At 44.1% G+C, this 20,006-nt stretch overlaps 1 protein-coding gene across 1 annotated transcript in view; it reads left to right on the plus strand.

The window, feature by feature from the left end:
* LOC147727346 (sulfotransferase 6B1-like) overlaps positions 1 to 20,006 on the plus strand; it is a 106,443-nt gene that overhangs the window by 40,663 nt on the left and 45,774 nt on the right. The window contains exons 4-5 of the mRNA XM_086961436.1: positions 7,826 to 7,952; positions 10,460 to 10,554. Of these exons, the coding sequence (XP_086817562.1) occupies positions 7,826 to 7,952; positions 10,460 to 10,554 (222 nt within the window). The remainder of the gene's footprint in view (positions 1 to 7,825; positions 7,953 to 10,459; positions 10,555 to 20,006) is intronic.

The raw sequence follows: 20,006 nt of genomic DNA on the forward strand, positions 1-20,006 counted from the left end.
GACACCCCATGTTGCAAAATGTAATTCAATGTCCCAATAACTCATGTCATGTGTGGTTGACGACAGGTCTTTCACAAGGGGAAATTGTGAGTACTCATCAAGAACTACCATGAGATGATGTCTATTGTTAAGGGGTCCAAATAAATCAAGTGTAATCTCTCTCTCACCTGCTTCAGTAGGTCAGACATAACTAATGGGTGCTGCGTTGTTTTGGGAGATAAGCAGTTGCACAAATCTTAGGCCTTTAATTCTCTTTCAACTCTTTCATCAAGGCGAGGAAAACCACATTCGGTCTCGAAGAGCTCTCTTGGTGACAACAATACCACAATCACTCTCATGGGCTAGTTCAATGACTTGTTGCAGACTCTCTGCAATGACAATTCTAGAACCTCTTAATATAATGCCTTCTTGAGTTCCCCCACCACATTTTAGAATTTATGGTATTCACAGTCATCCGTAAGAGATCGAGTGTGTTTCTTCCAGGATGTCTGGGCAATAATGTCTTTGAGAACAAGCAGATCTTGATCTGTATTTGTAGCAGCAAGAATTTGTTTCACCAAAAGAGCTGCAGGTATGCTTGACTTGACTATGAAGTTAGCATAGGCCTCAGCCAATTTAGACGTACTGTGAAACTGCCCTGGCACTCATGGAAAGTAGTCAGCAGGATTTTTATCTTTCCCTGGCCTATGCTAAATAGTGTAATCATACACTTGAAACTGCAAGTGCAACCTCTCCATACGAGGGGGCATCTTAGCTTTTGGAATCCTAGAAATGATGAGCAACGTCAAGTGCTTGCCAAACAGAAACACATGGAAGTGTTCACAAGCTCACACTACAGCAAGACTTTCTTTCTCAGGTTGGAAATAAGCACGATCGGTCTGCAACAGACTCCTGCTCGCATAAGCCACAATGTGCGTTTGCGCGTTGGTGTTTCCACTGGCCTGGGCAAGGATCACACCCAACCCCACTGGGCTGGCTTCTACTACAATCTCAGTATGAAGTTTTGGATCAATTCATACCGTTTTCAGTGACATTTCCAATTCCATGTTTGCCCGGGACCAGGGTTCGATTCCCGGCGCGGCAGGTTTCTGGACCAGGGTCAGCGGACTCGATAATTCTCTCGCCTCGGTGCCCACTCTGATCAGCAATCACACTCGGCAACTCTGGGCATTAGCTTGTCTCATCTTCACTAACGGCCCCACCAGACCGCCGGGGATGCCTGGTCTCACCCTGGAGATACCCATTGAGGGACCATCTCTCAGGGAAGCCAGGAAGGGTTTCGCAGCGGTCGAAGCGCCTTGGGACCCTCCGGGTAAGTAGTGCGCTATATAAATGCCTATACATTTACATTCACATTTTCTTAAAGCTTCAATTGCATTCTGGTGACCACTGGAACACGGTATTCTTTTTGTCAAGTCAGTCAAAGGGGCACAGATCCTGGCAAAATCACAAATGTACCTGTAGCAGTAACTGGCCATGATAAGGAATGATCCTTGGTTATTGATGTATTTATCATCCAGTATTTTTAGTCATATCACTTTGAACAGTTAAATCATTCAGAATTGTCCAAGTTTGACACATTGCTATACATTTGTGATTCAAAAACCATTATACAAGACTACTACAAACAAAAAAATATATCTATACAAGACAAATTAGTTATGCATAATTAAAAGCATTTAAAAAACACACATTACAATAGTACCCTAGTACTTTTTTCTTAACAGCCCTGAGTCCTTTATTCACTATAATGTAGGACTGATCTCACAAGGGATAGTTTTTTTTAAATATAACTTTATTAAATGTGTACACCACTCAAATGTACACACATAAACTTGTGGCCCTTTGTGGATAATATATTAATTATGAAACAGCCGACGCGTTTCCAAACCCGCTATCAATTTCCCGGGTTTTTCATCAGGGCTTGACTGGGTACCTGTTAAGGGATAAGGGGGGGAACAGTTGAATATTTTGGCCTTCACCTATATACAAATGAGCTATGTCTGTAAGGTGCATATGGTTACTTCTGTCTTGCTCAATCGCTTACTTCTTTTTTCTCTTTCAATACTCTTAGCGTTTTTGTTAAACACCTTTTTGCTTCTGGAATGAAAGATACAACTGATTGTCTCAAGTTGCATGGGGCAACTATGTTTGATTTTAATTTGATTTGAAAAAATACGGCCCAAGGACTTACTTGTGGGAGTCTTCGGGGACATTTAGCTGGTCCCGTATAAGAATCCCGGGTGTCTTTACCATAGTTTAGAGGGCAGTGGCGTGGTCTATCAGGGGATAGAGATAAGCATTTTAGCCAAGTGTATTTGCGCATATATTGTTTTACATAGGCGTTCTAAAAACCAAAAACTTACTTTGTTCATGATTTCTTAATCAGTCGTTTACGTGCTTGCAGCGTTTCTCGCACTTCCCTGTTAGATTTCTGACACCGTCACCGCGTATTCCATTCAGCAGCGTGCGGCGTCTGGCAAAAATTAATAATTACCGTGAGTGAAAGTCAGTCTTCTTTGCAACAAACTGACTGTGGCTGCGGTGATTATATCCCCCATACTCGTCTGCCTCACCTTATTTATCAATTATGCCGGAGTTGATCCTTCGCTCTGGTAGACTTGCGCGCTGCCGAGTTCTGTTACCGAGTGAGTGCCGGGCGCATGACTCGTGATAAATCAGTCATTTCACGTGTTTTGGATCTGCTGGATTGTGGGAGCTGTAGTCTATGGTGCTGTGTTGTTGTTGATTTCTCTATTCAAAAGGGGTTTTATTGCGGAAAAAGACTTCAGGTGGGCAGAAGCGTACTTGATATGTGACTGATGGGCTGAACGAAATGTCTGAGCTTTGAAATCTAACTGCTCCAGTCCCCTGTATTGACAGCTGATTTTGCAATAAAACCCCTTTTGAATAGAGAAATCAACAACAACACAGCACCATAGACTACAGCTCCCACAATCCTGCAGACCAAAAACACGCGAGATGACTGATTTATCACGTAATATCTTGTGGTGGAGTAGTGGACAACAAGGCTTGCACTTTGGCCGGATCTGTTGCCATCCCCTTTTCAGAGAAAATATAGCCAAATAATTTGAGTCTTGTCTTGTGAAAAGTCACACTTTTGCGAATCTGCCCATTTGCGATTGGTATTTTCGTTGATATATGTGGCCCTAAGTCCTTTTATGGTGTTCTCTGTGTGCATTCCCCTTTACCCCGAGGGGGTCCTCTTGCCCCCGTGTTGGATCTTTTTGCGCCCTTAGGAGGTAGAAGCGATATGGCGGCATGATGAATCTCTGCCTAGAGTGGCCGTTCATGTGTCACTCCCGTGTGCCACAGCGGACTTTACAGCAACTGATGCCTGCAGTTCTTGATCTGGGGTGATATTGTATTCCTGCTGTGCTGGTGCTCAGCTCCATGCATTTCTGTTTTCGGGGCTCGTGGGGCTTCTGGCAGTGGTTTCCAGGACACTTCAGAGTGGTTGAATTTGTGTGGGGAGGGTCACTCCCACGGGCTGGGGTATTTCTTCACTGGGTCCCGCAGCAGTTCAGGTTAGCCTATGACCTCCTTTCGTCTTAACCTCCAGGCCTGGTTAAGCCCCGGCCCGCTTACAGCCCCGCAGTTCAGGTCACTAACTGAGTCCAGGGCGCCGCTGGATGTTTGTCTTCCACACAAGGGAGGAGTGTCAAGAGTCGCCCCCTTGGCCTCCGACACTTTTTCGTCTGGGCTCGTTGTTTCCTTGTTAGGCTGTGGGCCTCTGCTCGTTCCCTCTGCCGAGCTCCAGGCGGGTCCCTCAGCCGTTCTCAGCCCAGCTTCTTGGTGGCGTTGAGGCCACAGTATTTCCCTGCTAGGGCCCGCTCTGGTTTTTCATGGCAAGGGCCCGCTGCGGCCTGATCAGATTTCCGTCCTCCTCTCAACCTCGCCTCTAGGCCCGGGCGACCCTCGCCCCGATCACGGCCCACCTGCAAACCGGTCCACTGGCAAAAATCAGGGCACCGCTGGGTGTTTGTCGTCCACGAGGGAAGTGTCAAGAGTTTTCCCCTTGTCCACAGGCTCTTCTTCACCAGAGCTCATTGTATCCCGGTCGGGTCGTCCGCCTCTGCTCATTCAAACTTCGGGCGGGTGTTCCGTCCGATCGGAGCCTCCGACCTCACGACTCTCCGCTGACGTTCCAGGCACCATAGTGTGCTAATCTTCAGCGAGGGGGGGGATCGAGAGTCTCTCTCTCGATCTCTGTTATTTCTTTGGGCTTTCTAGCCTGTCCGCGGCCCCACAGGTCTTTATTACTCAGTGCGACTGCTTGAGTTTACGATATGCCACCATGTAGTCTCGGGTAGTATCTCTACCTCTTCCCTCCACATTCTTGTAAGATGCCGGCTGTTTCAGATTTATAAACAGGGATTACTGCTCCGCGTTGGTAGCCCGGTCATGGGCGTAGGCCTCTGGAGACAGGATTGCTCCTGGAGCAAAGGATTTCGACAGGATTATTGGTGGGCCATCGGTCATGGAAGACAGTCACCCACGCACTCATCACCAGCAGACTGGACTATGGAAACACACTCTAGGCCGGCATCAACAAGTCCCTACTCTGCAAACTTCAGACAATACAGAACACCGCTGCCAGACTCATCCTCTGCATCCCTCGGCACAAGCACATCAGCCAACACCTATGAAAGCGCCACTGGCTCCACGTGGAGAAAAGAGGCACTTTCAAAATCCTCACCACGCCTACAAATGCATACACAACACCGGACCCAAATACCCCAATGACAGAGTCACATTTCACGTACCCAAAAGACACCTCAGATCAGCCAACCTTGCACTGGCCGAAACCTTGTGCATCCACAAAGCCAGAGCAGGCGGAAGATCCTACTCCTACATCGCTGCCAAAACCTGGAACGAGCCACCGGAAGATATCAGACGCGCCCCCTCCCTGAATACCTTCAGGAAGACCTTCAAGACCTGGCTCTTCAGCTAAGCAGATCTGCGGACCCCTCCACCCCATAGCGCCTTGAGACCCTTATGGGTGAGTAGCGCACTTACAATTACCTGATTGATTGATTGATCGGTGCGCCGGTAGAACACTTATATGTCAACCATGCTGCCGGCCACGCCCCCTCTGAGGTTTTTCATCTTTGAAAACCTACCGTTTATATGGGGGAAGCTACTTTCAGTGTAATACACGCAACATACAATGAGTAGGACAACACTAAAGGTATTGATGACTACCAAAGTGTGAAGAACAGGAGGGTTAATGGAGTATTATGCACAATAATTCTGAGGTTCAGTCCCATTGTGTATGTGAGAAGGATGTTATTCATTGGGATCTTCTCCCTTTCTTCTTGTAATACTATTATAAGAAATGTTAATAAAATGTACATTCAAAAAGGAATGCAAAGTGTAAAAATTCTGACGAACTGCTAAATCTAGAAATTAACATAATAAACATGCCGAAAAATACCATATTATCAGTGCAAACGCAGCATTTGTCAGTATACCAGTACAAGACCCACAAAATGAAATGAAATGACATCTGCTAGCAATACAGCAACCTGGGGGAGAACAGACAGAGAACACAGCCTCTCACACCTTACATCCATAAAGCAAGATAGCTGACTCTATGTCATACTATAGGCTTCTACAGACTCACTCATGACTACAGAAATTCTAGAGTTGTCACTTGGCTTACAGAGAAACATTATTAAGTAAACTGCAAAGAATGCTTACTGCATACCGTGACCAAGCAAATAATGATCTGATAGTGGTTCATCAAAAATAAACTGATGAGACAAGGAACTGATGCTTATCATACAGGCCAAACCTGGACTCATTAGAATGGCACAATCCCTGGTAGCTTATAGCAGAGCATGTGAGACACAAATTGCCAGGAAAAAGAAACACCAAAGCATGCTGCCTTCAAACACTATTGGAAACAGCCATATTTGCAGAACATATGGAAACGGAGAATTCATAATACCTGTGCACAATTTTTCTCATGCTTAAAAGGCCAAAAGAGGATGGAGAGAAGCATACAAAGAAGAAGGTTATGCATATGCACATCGTCTATACAGATAAAACACTGAGCCCCTGGAGTGGACGAAGCATATCCACCAGCTGAATGCAGGAGCAATTCCTACCATAGTCCTGACATGTCTCGGTATGCCAGGCATGGAGCTTGTGTTTACTTCGCCACTGAAACCAAGCTGCACACGACTGAAGAGCCCCAACTATGGCAAAACCGGGCTTCGGTTGCTTGTGCTGCAGTTGACAGAGGGGATCTGGTTTTGCAGTTCAGGCTGGACTGCTCCTACTGGAGACTCATTTGGATATGGCTGTGTTTAATCTGAGGGGGCAAAAAACACACTGGACTGGGATGCAGCCCGAGTAATGTTTTGTTTACTTCAGTGTGACACCCTATTTGGGAAGGGTATGCCCAGATGTGGGTCTGGTGCTCACTTCGCCACTGAAACAAAGCTGTACCCGATTGAGGAGACCCAACTAGGGCAAAACCAGTTTTTGGTTCCTTGCATTCCAGTTCAGAGAACCTGGGTTGGCAGTTCAGGCTGATCTGGACTGTAGAAGGATCAAAGCTGATTTTCGCATGGCTGGGTCTAATTTGAAGTGACATTGAGGGCAAAACAATTGATGGGCTAAAATGCGGCCCGAGTATTTACCAGTGGCTGAGATTAATTCAAGCTACCCACCCATCACATTTTGATTTACTTGAATTCCTGAAAAGCAACCACACTCAGAACACCGGAGATGATGATTAACCTATGTTCCAGAGGAGTTTTTCTAGCTTGCTTAAAAATGACAAGTCTGTGACATTGTGAGGTAGTCTTCTATGGTCCAAGTGGCAAATCCAGGAGTCTAACACATGTAGAACAACTCTATAATTCCTGTAGTCATGCTTGAGGCTGTAGAAGGCTATATTATGACATTGAGTCATCTATCTTGCTTTATGGCTGTAAGGTATAAATGTAGACTTCAAGTCTAACATAGATTTCAGGTCTAAATTTACCTTTGTAAATCAGGCCCTACGTTTACACCTAAAGTCTAACTTTAGACCTGAGGTCTAACTTTGGACCTGATGTTGAAGTTTAGACTTCAGTTCTAAAGGTAGACTTCAGGTTTAAACTTAGACATCAGGTTCTAAGTTTACCTTTGTGAATCGGACCCTATGTATGGTAAGGGTAGTGGATGGATCACATATTAATATACATGCCGAGCAATTTATGAATGTGACCAGCAGATAATGTCTTGGATGCGAGCGAGTTTCACTTTTACTGGTTGTTGATTATCTGAAAATGGAAATACTCCAAGTGAGAAATATTTAAAGGGTAATTTTATGTTGAGAAATTAAAGTGTAAATAATACATCTGAAGAAGGATTTTCAGAAACCCAAATGCATTCATTTTGATTTTCAGTGAAGCACATTTTTCGTTTTTAGTTAGAGAAATTCAGAATACACAATACATTTTTGCTTGATGAAATTTGTAAATGGAACAATGGATGCATGATTTCTAAATTGAAGAACTGAAGAAAACAAAAAATGATATTTTGAATTATATTCAAACTCATTTGTGATTTTGTCTTGCAAAAGTTTGATTATTGTATAATGAAAACACAATTTATTTTATACTTTAATCACAGGAAACCAAAAGCTAGAGATATTAGCATCTTATATTGTGCTCCTATTTCTGTTTACTGAAAATAATTCAGAAATAGATGAGCATTCAATTGGGATCCACTATGGGCCAATGATATATATCTGCATGAATTATCAGTTAAAAATGTACACTAATTGCCGTCTTCTCTATTTTAACAGATATTGGTGATATTTCGTAATCCAAAGGACACTGCAGTATCACTGTTTCATTTTCATTCCAAAAACCCAGCAGTGCACACCTATAATGACTGGAATGACTACTTCCGTGACTTCATAAGTGGCAATGGTACAGTGGACGCTACTCTTGTGGGAACTCCTCCTTGTTATGCTTTTAACATCAATTCCTCATTTTCAAAGTTGGACCAATGTATTTGAAGGACACTGACGGACCACGTGCTTGGTGGGCAGGGTCCACTATTGCTTTTGTGATGGAGTATCCTGTCTGCCAAACTCTAAATTAAACCCTCTGTCTTTCTTTGACTGAGTAAATCTGAATACCCTTCCCTCATGATTATCCCTCAGCCTCAAACAAAAGTATGTGGAGGCTTCATACCATCTATATGACTATTTTGTAATAATCTGTTGTTCCTGCCTGCAACTCAAACCCGTGAAACCATGGACTCACTGGCCAGATAAACACCAGCCCTGTTTTGTTAGCTGTTACTCTTGTGATCCGCCCCTTGTGCTTCACATTCCACAGCTCTACCAACGGCGTACCTGACTCTGCCTCACTATTTGGAGGGCCCTTTGTAGGAAGTCTGATGAGTTTGATTATCTCACTCTGGCAGGAGGGATCAGGTTGTGCCCCTTTATACTGCAAAGGTCTGCATGTTTACACCCAATATTCGCAAATATGTACTTCTTGCCATGCTCTCCTGTAATTCCACATTATTCGAAAGCATACTCAGTGATTTGATTTTTTTTATCACCCACCTTCTCCAAGGCCAGAAATCACTAATCAAGGCAGCTCACATCTCACTTTGTTCTAGTCATCTGGGTCTTGAATTAATCTAGCATCCCCTCCCTGGTGGCATGATTGGATTCCTGTAACACTCACAACACTTCCCACATCATACCCTCCCCCAGGGAAAATACTGCTTCTGCAGATGTTATCCCCTCTCATGCGCATCCATGTGTCCTTCTCGAAGTTGACGGCTTCTGCTCGAAATAATCTTGATTGGAAGTCAAATGTATGTCCCTGGAAACCCATGGTCATTCACAAAGGACCCATTCACTTTCTTCAGGTACTCACCAGCACCGAGTTCCCATCCAACCCCTGCACACAATGGAAACTTTGGGAGGGAGCCACGCCAGAGCACTCACGAAAGTTGTACATCCGTCTGCCAAGCTGGCGTCTATCCCCTAACCACTTTTTAAATCACCCATACATTTTTTCTTTGTGGCTGATTTTATTTTTGTATTGGGGAATAGCAAAACTACATAGTAACAAAGAAAAAAGCCTATGAAAAGGCTTACATTTTTTAGAAGTCTTAAAGGCTGGTTTGTGCAGGCAGCTATCAAAAGAGCAAGCAGCACTGTTGGCACAGTGATGTACTGTTTGACCTTCTCAGTTGAGCTCCTAGCTGAGTCATGCAATGGGCACACAAACAGTAAATCTGTGTAGATAGTCACCCTACCTGAGCTATTCTGTTACAGAATCATTGATCTATTCTATTGTGTGAGAGTGCACTCTGAAGTCTGCTGTTTATTTAGCTGAATGTGGCAGGCAGAGTTTCAAACACACAAAAGACAGATGGTAAACACATGTGTGAGAAGGAATGGTGAGACGGTATGGTCCCATGCTCACAAGGAAAAAAAAATGTTTCTGCTGTGATATTGGGATGTGGAGGTTAAAGGACCTTACATGAAGACACAGAAGTCAGAGGACAGATTTATATGCAGGAGACACATCCTAAATGCTTTACAAGATTTGTCTTCCTAAATACAGAGAAGTGTGGAGAGCTGATTCATACATCCAGTGGATCCAGTATACATTATTTATGGTTAACACAGACATCACCACCCGTGCCTTCTGGGGCCTCAATTAGAATTCAAGCAGAGTAGAGCTCCTGTGTAGAGTTCTCTTCTGCTCAGTCATTTGCAGGCCATTTTTCTCACACCCGGATTTACCGGGTATAAGAACAAGACTCAATTATATTGGCAGGAAAACCCAGCAGTTTAAAAAATGGGAATGGGCTGCAATGCAGCCTGACACCATTTCCCTGCCTCCGCGCCGACACGCTTCCAAGACACAGAGAGAGCATGTAATTCTCCCCTTCCCAAGCAATGTCCTCGCCTTCCCTCTTCCACCCTCTACAACCCCGCCCCCACTTACATTTACACCTACTTAGAGCAATTCCATTTGCTATTTTGCCATTGATATCTATGCAATTTCGCTTTAGATGCCAACCATCCATATATAACATGACCAAATTACCTCCCATTAATAATGTACAATTAATTGTTGTGGTTTCTATGTCCACCTCCACATGTCTAATGTCTTTCCTTTTGGCCTGGATAGCGATAACGAAGGGAGTTAAGATTAATAGAGTGATGTGGGGTATAGGAGAGATCCTCAAAGATGCCTTTGAGGATTTAGTAAGACCGTGAACATCTTTGTTAGTTTGGACAGAACCAATTCAGCTGATAGTTACATCTACCATCTATGTTGAGTCCTAGGAGACTTACCGTTGCTGCTTACTAAGGAAGCCATCAATTTATTCAATGTGTTTCTTTATATTTGGATCCAGTCCAAGCAATCTAACTATTATGCATATTTTTTAATGCTTTCAGTTGTCTGGGGATCCTACTTCGACCATGCAATGATCTGGAACAAGCACATAGAAGATGAAAATGTTATGATTATAACATATGAAGACCTGAAGGAGGTAAATCACCAACAGATATTCATTGCTTTGTCCTGAAGTTCAGCATAAAGCTTGAGTTAATTGCCTGTCATATTGCACTGTTAACACTTGATATTTGTGAAGGATTCTTGAAAAACAGTTTAAAAAGAAGGATTCTTGGAAAACAGTTTAAAAAGAAGGATTCTTGGAAAAAAAAGTTTTAAAAGAAAGACAGAACTGAGAGGCTGGTAGTGTCACCTCCAGGGGTAACTTTGGTGTGAACATGAGTCCTTGCTGCCGCCTAGATCAGTCATGATCTCGGAGAATGTGAGGTGGCCAACAACCGCAGCAGTAGATTTTTACGGGATGATGGTGCCTTCATGGCTTTTTCCTGAAAATTGATTTTCACCCAGGATATTTAAAGTGTATCACATGTCTTGGAAGAGGAACTTTGGGTAAGGTTGGTAAGTGTGAATGAGTGGATGTCTGTGGACAATACCTGAGTTACGTGGAAATACACTCACCTTACATAAAAGTATCAGATGAAACCAATGAACTATAATTTTAATTAATATACAAAAGAAAATGCAAATAACCTTCATACACCTATTTAAAGCACCTTGAACTAAGGTGAATAAGGTACACAAATGATGCTATAGACAGCTTCTTAGCTTCTCAGCAGAACTCGAATATGAAATGCAGTTCTTTTGATGCCCTCAGGTCCTCTCTGGAGTACACCCCAAGTCCACGCCTTGCTTCAGTAGTGTACATTGATGTTGAGTTCAAGAGTGTTGTCCTCTCTGGTGCAGTTTGTTACTGGCCAATGAAGGTAATTAACAGGGTGACAGAATGTGGTTTGTTCAGCAGCAATAATGATGCCACACTGCCTGCAAGTGTAGGGTCTCTGATGCCCCTTGGACACTTTTTGTTTCATAGAACTTTCAAGATCGCATGCAGCAAAGCAGCATTTTGTCTACTACCTCTGAAAGTTGATTCCTCCCCTCATTGTAAGAGTGGATTCTACTTGGGCCTAGATGTTTTCTGGCTGATATTTATTTTGGTAGCAATACTAGTCTGGGGGTAGACCTTTCTACAGGGTCTTTCTTTAGTCATTCTACACCTTGACTTTGACCCTAACAAAGTTCCTCCTGAATGTTCCTTGAGTCTTGTCTTGTCCTGAATATTGACAAATCAAGTACAAGTGCCTTTTCTTCTGATCTCAAGGAGCGCCTTTCAAGTAAATGTGTTTCAGACTATGGGAGTGGGAAAAAATCTTTCTCCTAGATGTGTACTTTCTTTTACTCTCAAAGTACAGTCTGAGAAGTGAGTCTGAGTTTGTCCTAATTTTCCATGATTCTTTCCAGCACACTATTTGTTTAGTTGCATTATCATACATTAAAGTGTGTGGTATCGGAGTTAGCTGCTTCTAAGACGTCTCTAATTACAAATCCCAGTACTACCAGTTGTGAAGACATTACCCCTCAGGCCCACATCTTTGGACACCTTGGAAAGACCAATTTTGGAAAAGGTGATGGACAGAGTTTCTGAATGATGCAGAATACTCCTACCCAGTCAAGAGATCAGGGCTTGATCCATCACTGTTTTTTAGCTCGCTGCACCATCCCAGCTCAGAACCTGGCTATATGCAAATTAGTCTGTTCCTGTCCCAGTGCATGATGGGAACAGGGCAAACCAAACTACCAAACCAATTCTTATACTGGGAAGGAGACAAGCTTCCGGGGACCGGTTTCTGGCATTTCAGCCGTCGTCGGCCCAGCTTGCTTGAATCCTGATGGTGCAATGAGCTAGGGACTCACGTCTGAGTATACCCTCCCACACTTAGTGTGGATAAAATCAATTTTGGAAAAGGTGATGGACAGAGTTTCTGAATGATGCAGAATACTCCTACCCAGTCAAGAGATCAGGGCTTGATCCATCACTGTTTTTTAGCTCACTGCACCATCCCAGCTCAGAACCTGGCTATATGCAAATTAGTCTGTTCCTGTCCCAGTGCATTATGGGAACAGGGCAAACCAAACTACCAAGCCAATTCTTATACTGGGAAGGAGACAAGCTTCCGGGGACCGGTTTCTGGCATTTCAGCCGTCGTCGGCCCGGCTTGCTTGAATCCTGATGGTGCAATGAGCTAGGGACTCACGTCTGAGTATACCCTCCCACACTTAGTGTGGATAAAATCAATTTTGGAAAAGGTGATGGACAGAGTTTCTGAATGATGCAGAATACTCCTACCCAGTCAAGAGATCAGGGCTTGATCCATCACTGTTTTTTAGCTCACTGCACCATCCCAGCTCAGAACCTGGCTATATGCAAATTAGTCTGTTCCTGTCCCAGTGCATGATGGGAACAGGGCAAACCAAACTACCAAGCCAATTCTTATACTGGGAAGGAGACAAGCTTCCGGGGACCGGTTTCTGGCATTTCAGCCGTCTTCGGCCCGGCTTGCTTGAATCCTGATGGTGCAATGAGCTAGGGACTCACGTCTGAGTATACCCTCCCACACTTAGTGTGGATAAAATCAATTTTGGAAAAGGTGATGGACAGAGTTTCTGAATGATGCAGAATACTCCTACCCAGTCAAGAGATCAGGGCTTGATCCATCACTGTTTTTTAGCTCACTGCGCCATCCCAGCTCAGAACCTGGTTATATGCAAATTAGTCTGTTCCTGTCCCAGTGCATGATGGGAACAGGGCAAACCAAACTACCAAGCCAATTCTTATACTGGGAAGGAGACAAGCTTCCGGGGACCGGTTTCTGGCATTTCAGCTGTCGTCAGCCCGGCTTGCTTGAATCCTGATGGTGCAATGAGCTAGGGACTCACGTCTGAGTATACCCTCCCACACTTAGTGTGGATAAAATCCATTTTGGAAAAGGTGATGGACAGAGTTTCTGAATGATGCAGAATACTCCTACCCAGTCAAGAGATCAGGGCTTGATCCATCACTGTTTTTTAGCTCACTGCACCATCCCAGCTCAGAACCTGGCTATATGCAAATTAGTCTGTTCCTGTCCCAGTGCATGATGGGAACAGGGCAAACCAAACTACCAAGCCAATTCTTATACTGGGAAGGAGACAAGCTTCCGGGGACCGGTTTCTGGCATTTCAGCCGTCGTCGGCCCGGCTTGCTTGAATCCTGATGGTGCAATGAGCTAGGGACTCACTTCTGAGTATACCCTCCCACACTTAGTGTGGATAAAATCAATTTTGGAAAAGGTGATGGACAGAGTTTCTGAATGATGCAGAATACTCCTACCCAGTCAAGAGATCAGGGCTTGATCCATCACTGTTTTTTAGCTCACTGCACCATCCCAGCTCAGAACCTGGCTATATGCAAATTAGTCTGTTCCTGTCCCAGTGCATGATGGGAACAGGGCAAACCAAACTACCAAGCCAATTCTTATACTGGGAAGGAGACAAGCTTCCGGGGACCGGTTTCTGGCATTTCAGCCGTCGTCGGCCCGGCTTGCTTGAATCCTGATGGTGCAATGAGCTAGGGACTCACGTCTGAGTATACCCTCCCACACTTAGTGTGGATAAAATCAATTTTGGAAAAGGTGATGGACAGAGTTTCTGAATGATGCAGAATACTCCTACCCAGTCAAGAGATCAGGGCTTGATCCATCACTGTTTTTTAGCTCACTGCACCATCCCAGCTCAGAACCTGGCTATATGCAAATTAGTCTGTTCCTGTCCCAGTGCATGATGGGAACAGGGCAAACCAAACTACCAAGCCAATTCTTATACTGGGAAGGAGACAAGCTTCCGGGGACCGGTTTCTGGCATTTCAGCCGTCTTCGGCCCGGCTTGCTTGAATCCTGATGGTGCAATGAGCTAGGGACTCACGTCTGAGTATACCCTCCCACACTTAGTGTGGATAAAATCCATTTTGGAAAAGGTGATGGACAGAGTTTCTGAATGATGCAGAATACTCCTAACCAGTCAAGAGATCAGGGCTTGATCCATCACTGTTTTTTAGCTCACTGCACCATCCCAGCTCAGAACCTGGTTATATGCAAATTAGTCTGTTCCTGTCCCAGTGCATGATGGGAACAGGGCAAACCAAACTACCAAGCCAATTCTTATACTGGGAAGGAGACAAGCTTCCGGGGACCGGTTTCTGGCATTTCAGCCGTCGTCGGCCCGGCTTGCTTGAATCCTGATGGTGCAATGAGCTAGGGACTCACGTCTGAGTATACCCTCCCACACTTAGTGTGGATAAAATCCATTTTGGAAAAGGTGATGGACAGAGTTTCTGAATGATGCAGAATACTCCTACCCAGTCAAGAGATCAGGGCTTGATCCATCACTGTTTTTTAGCTCACTGCACCATCCCAGCTCAGAACCTGGCTATATGCAAATTAGTCTGTTCCTGTCCCAGTGCATGATGGGAACAGGGCAAACCAAACTACCAAGCCAATTCTTATACTGGGAAGGAGACAAGCTTCCGGGGACCGGTTTCTGGCATTTCAGCCGTCGTCGGCCCGGCTTGCTTGAATCCTGATGGTGCAATGAGCTAGGGACTCACTTCTGAGTATACCCTCCCACACTTAGTGTGGATAAAATCAATTTTGGAAAAGGTGATGGACAGAGTTTCTGAATGATGCAGAATACTCCTACCCAGTCAAGAGATCAGGGCTTGATCCATCACTGTTTTTTAGCTCACTGCACCATCCCAGCTCAGAACCTGGCTATATGCAAATTAGTCTGTTCCTGTCCCAGTGCATGATGGGAACAGGGCAAACCAAACTACCAAGCCATTTCTTATACTGGGAAGGAGACAAGCTTCCGGGGACCGGTTTCTGGCATTTCAGCCGTCGTCGGCCCGGCTTGCTTGAATCCTGATGGTGCAATGAGCTAGGGACTCACGTCTGAGTATACCCTCCCACACTTAGTGTGGATAAAATCAATTTTGGAAAAGGTGATGGACAGAGTTTCTGAATGATGCAGAATACTCCTACCCAGTCAAGAGATCAGGGCTTGATCCATCACTGTTTTTTAGCTCACTGCACCATCCCAGCTCAGAACCTGGCTATATGCAAATTAGTCTGTTCCTGTCCCAGTGCATGATGGGAACAGGGCAAACCAAACTACCAAGCCAATTCTTATACTGGGAAGGAGACAAGCTTCCGGGGACCGGTTTCTGGCATTTCAGCCGTCGTCGGCCCGGCTTGCTTGAATCCTGATGGTGCAATGAGCTAGGGACTCACGTCTGAGTATACCCTCCCACACTTTGTGTGGATAAAATCAATTTTGGAAAAGGTGATGGACAGAGTTTCTGAATGATGCAGAATACTCCTACCCAGTCAAGAGATCAGGGCTTGATCCATCACTGTTTTTTAGCTAACTGCACCATCCCAGCTCAGAACCTGGCTACATGCAAATTAGTCTGTCCCTGGCCCAGTGCATCATGGGAACAGGGCAGACCAAACTTCTTCTGATCTCAAGGAGCGCCTTTCAAGTAAATGTGTTTCAGACTATGGGAGTGGGAAAAAATCTTTCTCCTAGATGTGTACTTTCTTTTTACTCTCAAAGTACAGTCTGAGAAGTGAGTCTGAGTTTGTCCTAATTTTCCATGATTCTTTCCAGCACACTATTTGTTTAGTTGCATTATCATACATTAAAGTGTGTGGTATCGGAGTTAGCTGCTTCTAAGACGTCTCTAATTACAAATCCCAGTACTACCAGTTGTGAAGACATTACCCCTCAGGCCCACATCTTTGGACACCTTGGAAAGACCCACTGAGGAGCTTATTTCATGAACTACAAATAGATGTTAAGGCTTTACATTACACTAGGAAAAAGTGGCAGGTTTGACCTATATACCTTCTTTGTAATCCCATTCTGCCCTGCTTACACCTCTCTCTGTAAAATCTATCCCTCTAAGCGCCATTACTGTGCAGTGCCTTGTAGTTAGGTTCTCGCCACCATATCAATACCATACATAACTTTGTTCATACCGCCTATGCAAAACATTATATGCGTGATCCCAAAGATTATGTTTAATTTTAGATGCAATGTCTGTGGGATTACAATGGCATTCCGCACATTTACTATAGTGGGACAGCAAATGTAGCTTTAGTTTGGACAAATTTCAGTGAAACTCTCCTGAGCTACACTTTTCAGAAAAAAGACCATATTTTCGATGTATGATTTACTTCAAACATGTTTAATCAGTTATTGAAACAGTTCCTCATCAGTGGATTAGCATATAATGAGCAAAGTCCTTATTATTTAATTCATATTTAGCACATTTCAGACAACTGCCAGCTGCAACATATTGCTCTTATACATAATGTTAAATTGCTGAGGGCTGAAGGAATATTTTAAAACTATGGTAATACAATGTGCAAATGTATACACCTTCTTACAAATTCCTCACCTTATGATTCTTCTTCTAGACTTCAGACTGATCTAGAAAACATTTCTCTAGAAATGTCCCTACAGTCCCACTGGGTGGCGCCATATGGCTCCAGACTCGTCTCCGCATCCGGACATGATGACACCACAGTATGATAATGCCAACTGGTGCTCTGATGATCGTTCATGCTTTTCCACTCCACTGAACGTGGGTCCAGAACTCTTTCAGTGTCTTACTGACACCATTATGCCAGTGACTAGGTGAAAGGTCTCCCCTGAAGGTTTCAGTATTCAAGTCATTTTGCTGGTGCTGCAAGAAGATGTCTCTGTTAGATCCACACAATATCTGCATGATAATTCAGACTTGTGCCTCTATGCATTCAATGGGCCATCATGGAGTGGAATGGCCAATTTATTTTTGGCTAAGGACCTCAAGGAGATACCCAGGCACCCAACTTCATGTAATGGTAGGACACTCTTGAGGGAGCATTTTCCTAAGAGATCTTGTGAAAATAAACACAAGAAACGACATAGAAAGTAAAAGTCCTCTTTTTCTTTGAAGAAGAATTGGTCATGCAACCATTTCCATTCAGAGTTTAAGTTCTATTCCATGATGCCAAACTCTATATCATCATCGGGCAAAAAGCCAGCGCCAAAAAGATGAGACCAGAAAATCTGGTCCATCAGCCTTCCCCGAGAAGGTAAAGTCTTTCCTGCTGACTATGCTGGATATTTTCAGGACATCTCCATCACCCACGGGCCTCTCCCCAAGCTGGGGCTTTTTCTTGTATGCTTGGCGGCTCCGACTCTGACACATCCCAGTGCCTATATTGGAGTTGCAGCAGGCTAATTCACTGTCCCCTGTTTGTTTGAAACCTACTTCAGCACCAGAGCTGAACATGGCGTCCACCACAAAGTTTTTAGAAGACATTACCCATGTGGTGAGATACAAAGTTAAGGCAACCTTAAAGGGTATTCCCTTCACTGAGCTCCTCCACATGGCCCAGAAATTGCCTGCATAGAAGAAATGTTTATCTACGAGAAGGTGATATTCCCTACCCACTGGAGCCGTTTCAGAAGAGGTTTCCTCATTTAGAACTGTGTTTTTGAAAGTCTCAGAGGCCATAGACCTGACTTTGTCTTCTGCAGAACTAAAGTCTAGCATTCTAACAGAAAGTTTGTAATCGTTGTCAACAGGAAATCCATTATCACCATTTAATGATCCCCTTTTACATGCAGTTGTGGCTGCATGGGAGAAAACTTTTCTGGGCCCTGCAGGCCATAGGCAGGCTACCAGACTCCGTAGACCCACTCTACCTACTTTTTGTCTTCCCACCAATCACTGAAAAGTCTGGTTTCCAAACATCTTTCAACCCCAAACCCAGTACCTTTCATATGGCTCCTCCTGAAAAAGAGTCAAAGAAACTTGATAATTTGGATCTCAAGGTTTTTCCTTCCAGCAACTTGAACTTTTGCACTGCGAATATGACTTGTATTCCAGACTGATTAATGCATGCAGTGTGAGAATTGACAAAGTTTATTGTGATCAGCTTGCCTAACCATATCAAAGAGCAATTTTCTGATCTTGTGAATGTTGGAATGAATGCATTAAAGCAGATCCTAAACTGAGGACTAGACTCCGTGGACAACATTGGTTGTTTTATGGGAATAGCAGTTGCACTGCTCTGGCACATCTGGATGTGCTTCACTTCCTCCTCTGGAAACATCCAAGCTATGATTATAAACATGCCCTTTGATGGTGAGTTGATGTTCAGAGAGAAAACCATCTCCTCCTTGGAACATTTTAAGAGCAGTAGAGATATGACCTGTACACTGGCCAGAGCCTCCCAAGTTCAGCAGTTTCACCAATGAAACCAAATGGCCTGCGGCTAATCGAGAGCAGAACAGCCTTGGCAGAGGCAACCTTTTCAACCCCTTTGAACTCCCAGCAGCTATAGTGCTCCTTTCGAGGCAGGGGTGGATGTAAGTGACAGTGTCCCTGGCAGAAGCAGGTTCAATCCCCACCTACCTCGGCATGCTCTGTCGCTTCCAAACCTCATGACATCATCTTCCGGTAGGAGGGAGAGTGTCTATTTTTTACACCAAATGGGAGTCTCTCTTTAGATCATCAGTATTGATTCATTTTCTAGAAGGTTTGTTTTCCTTGTTTCCTCCTACTCCACTTGTGTTCTTCACTTGGATTTTAATCTTATATTGGCTTTCTTGTTGGTGTCCCTGTTGAAGCCAATGCACTGTTGCCTGGTTGGACTTCTTAACCTGAAGACAGTTTCTTGTGTTGCTATTAATGTAGCGCATAGGGTCAGAAACAGAAAAGAATGGTGGTTTCTGAAAATGGAGGAATGGAAAGTTCAGATCCAAGGTGAACATTGGAATCAGCAAGTCTGAAGTGCAAGAGTGAAGTTCACTAACTTCACTCTTCAGTGGGGAACAACGTTTACAACGCAACTTTTACAATGCACTACCTTTACAACGCAACATCCATTACAACGCATGCCATTACAACGCAACCATTACAACGTATGTCACAACAACGCATACCAATACAACACATGTCATTACAACGCAGTCATTACAACGCATACCATTACAACGCATACACATAGTACCCTTACACTATCCAACACTTACCCTACTGTTGCACCCCCTGGAGTTAGAATAGTAATTTTTACCCCTACACTATCCAACACTTACCCTACTGTTGCACCCCCTGGAGTTAGAATAGTAATTTTTACCCCTACACTATACAACACTTACCCTACTGTTGCACCCCCTGGAGTTAGAATAGTAAATGTTACCCCTACACTATCCAATACTTACCATACATGCAATGTAATGGTATGCGTTGTAATGGTATGCGTTGTAAAAGTAGTATGCATTGTAGTGGAATGCGTTGTAAAGGTAGTTTTTAGAGATGCGTTGTAATGGCATGCATTGTAATGGAATGCGTTGTAATGGATGTTGCGTTGTAAAAAATACGTTGTAAAGGTATGCGTTGTAAAAGTATGCGTTGTAACGACATACATCCCTCTTCAGTACCTAGCTTTCTGTTGGGTCAAGTCAAGTACAGAGCTCCTAGCACTGTACAGCGCTTCCTGC

The sequence above is a fragment of the Lissotriton vulgaris genome, chromosome 3_1 (genome assembly GCF_964263255.1).
Source record: "Lissotriton vulgaris chromosome 3_1, aLisVul1.2, whole genome shotgun sequence".
NCBI lineage: Eukaryota > Metazoa > Chordata > Amphibia > Caudata > Salamandridae > Lissotriton > Lissotriton vulgaris.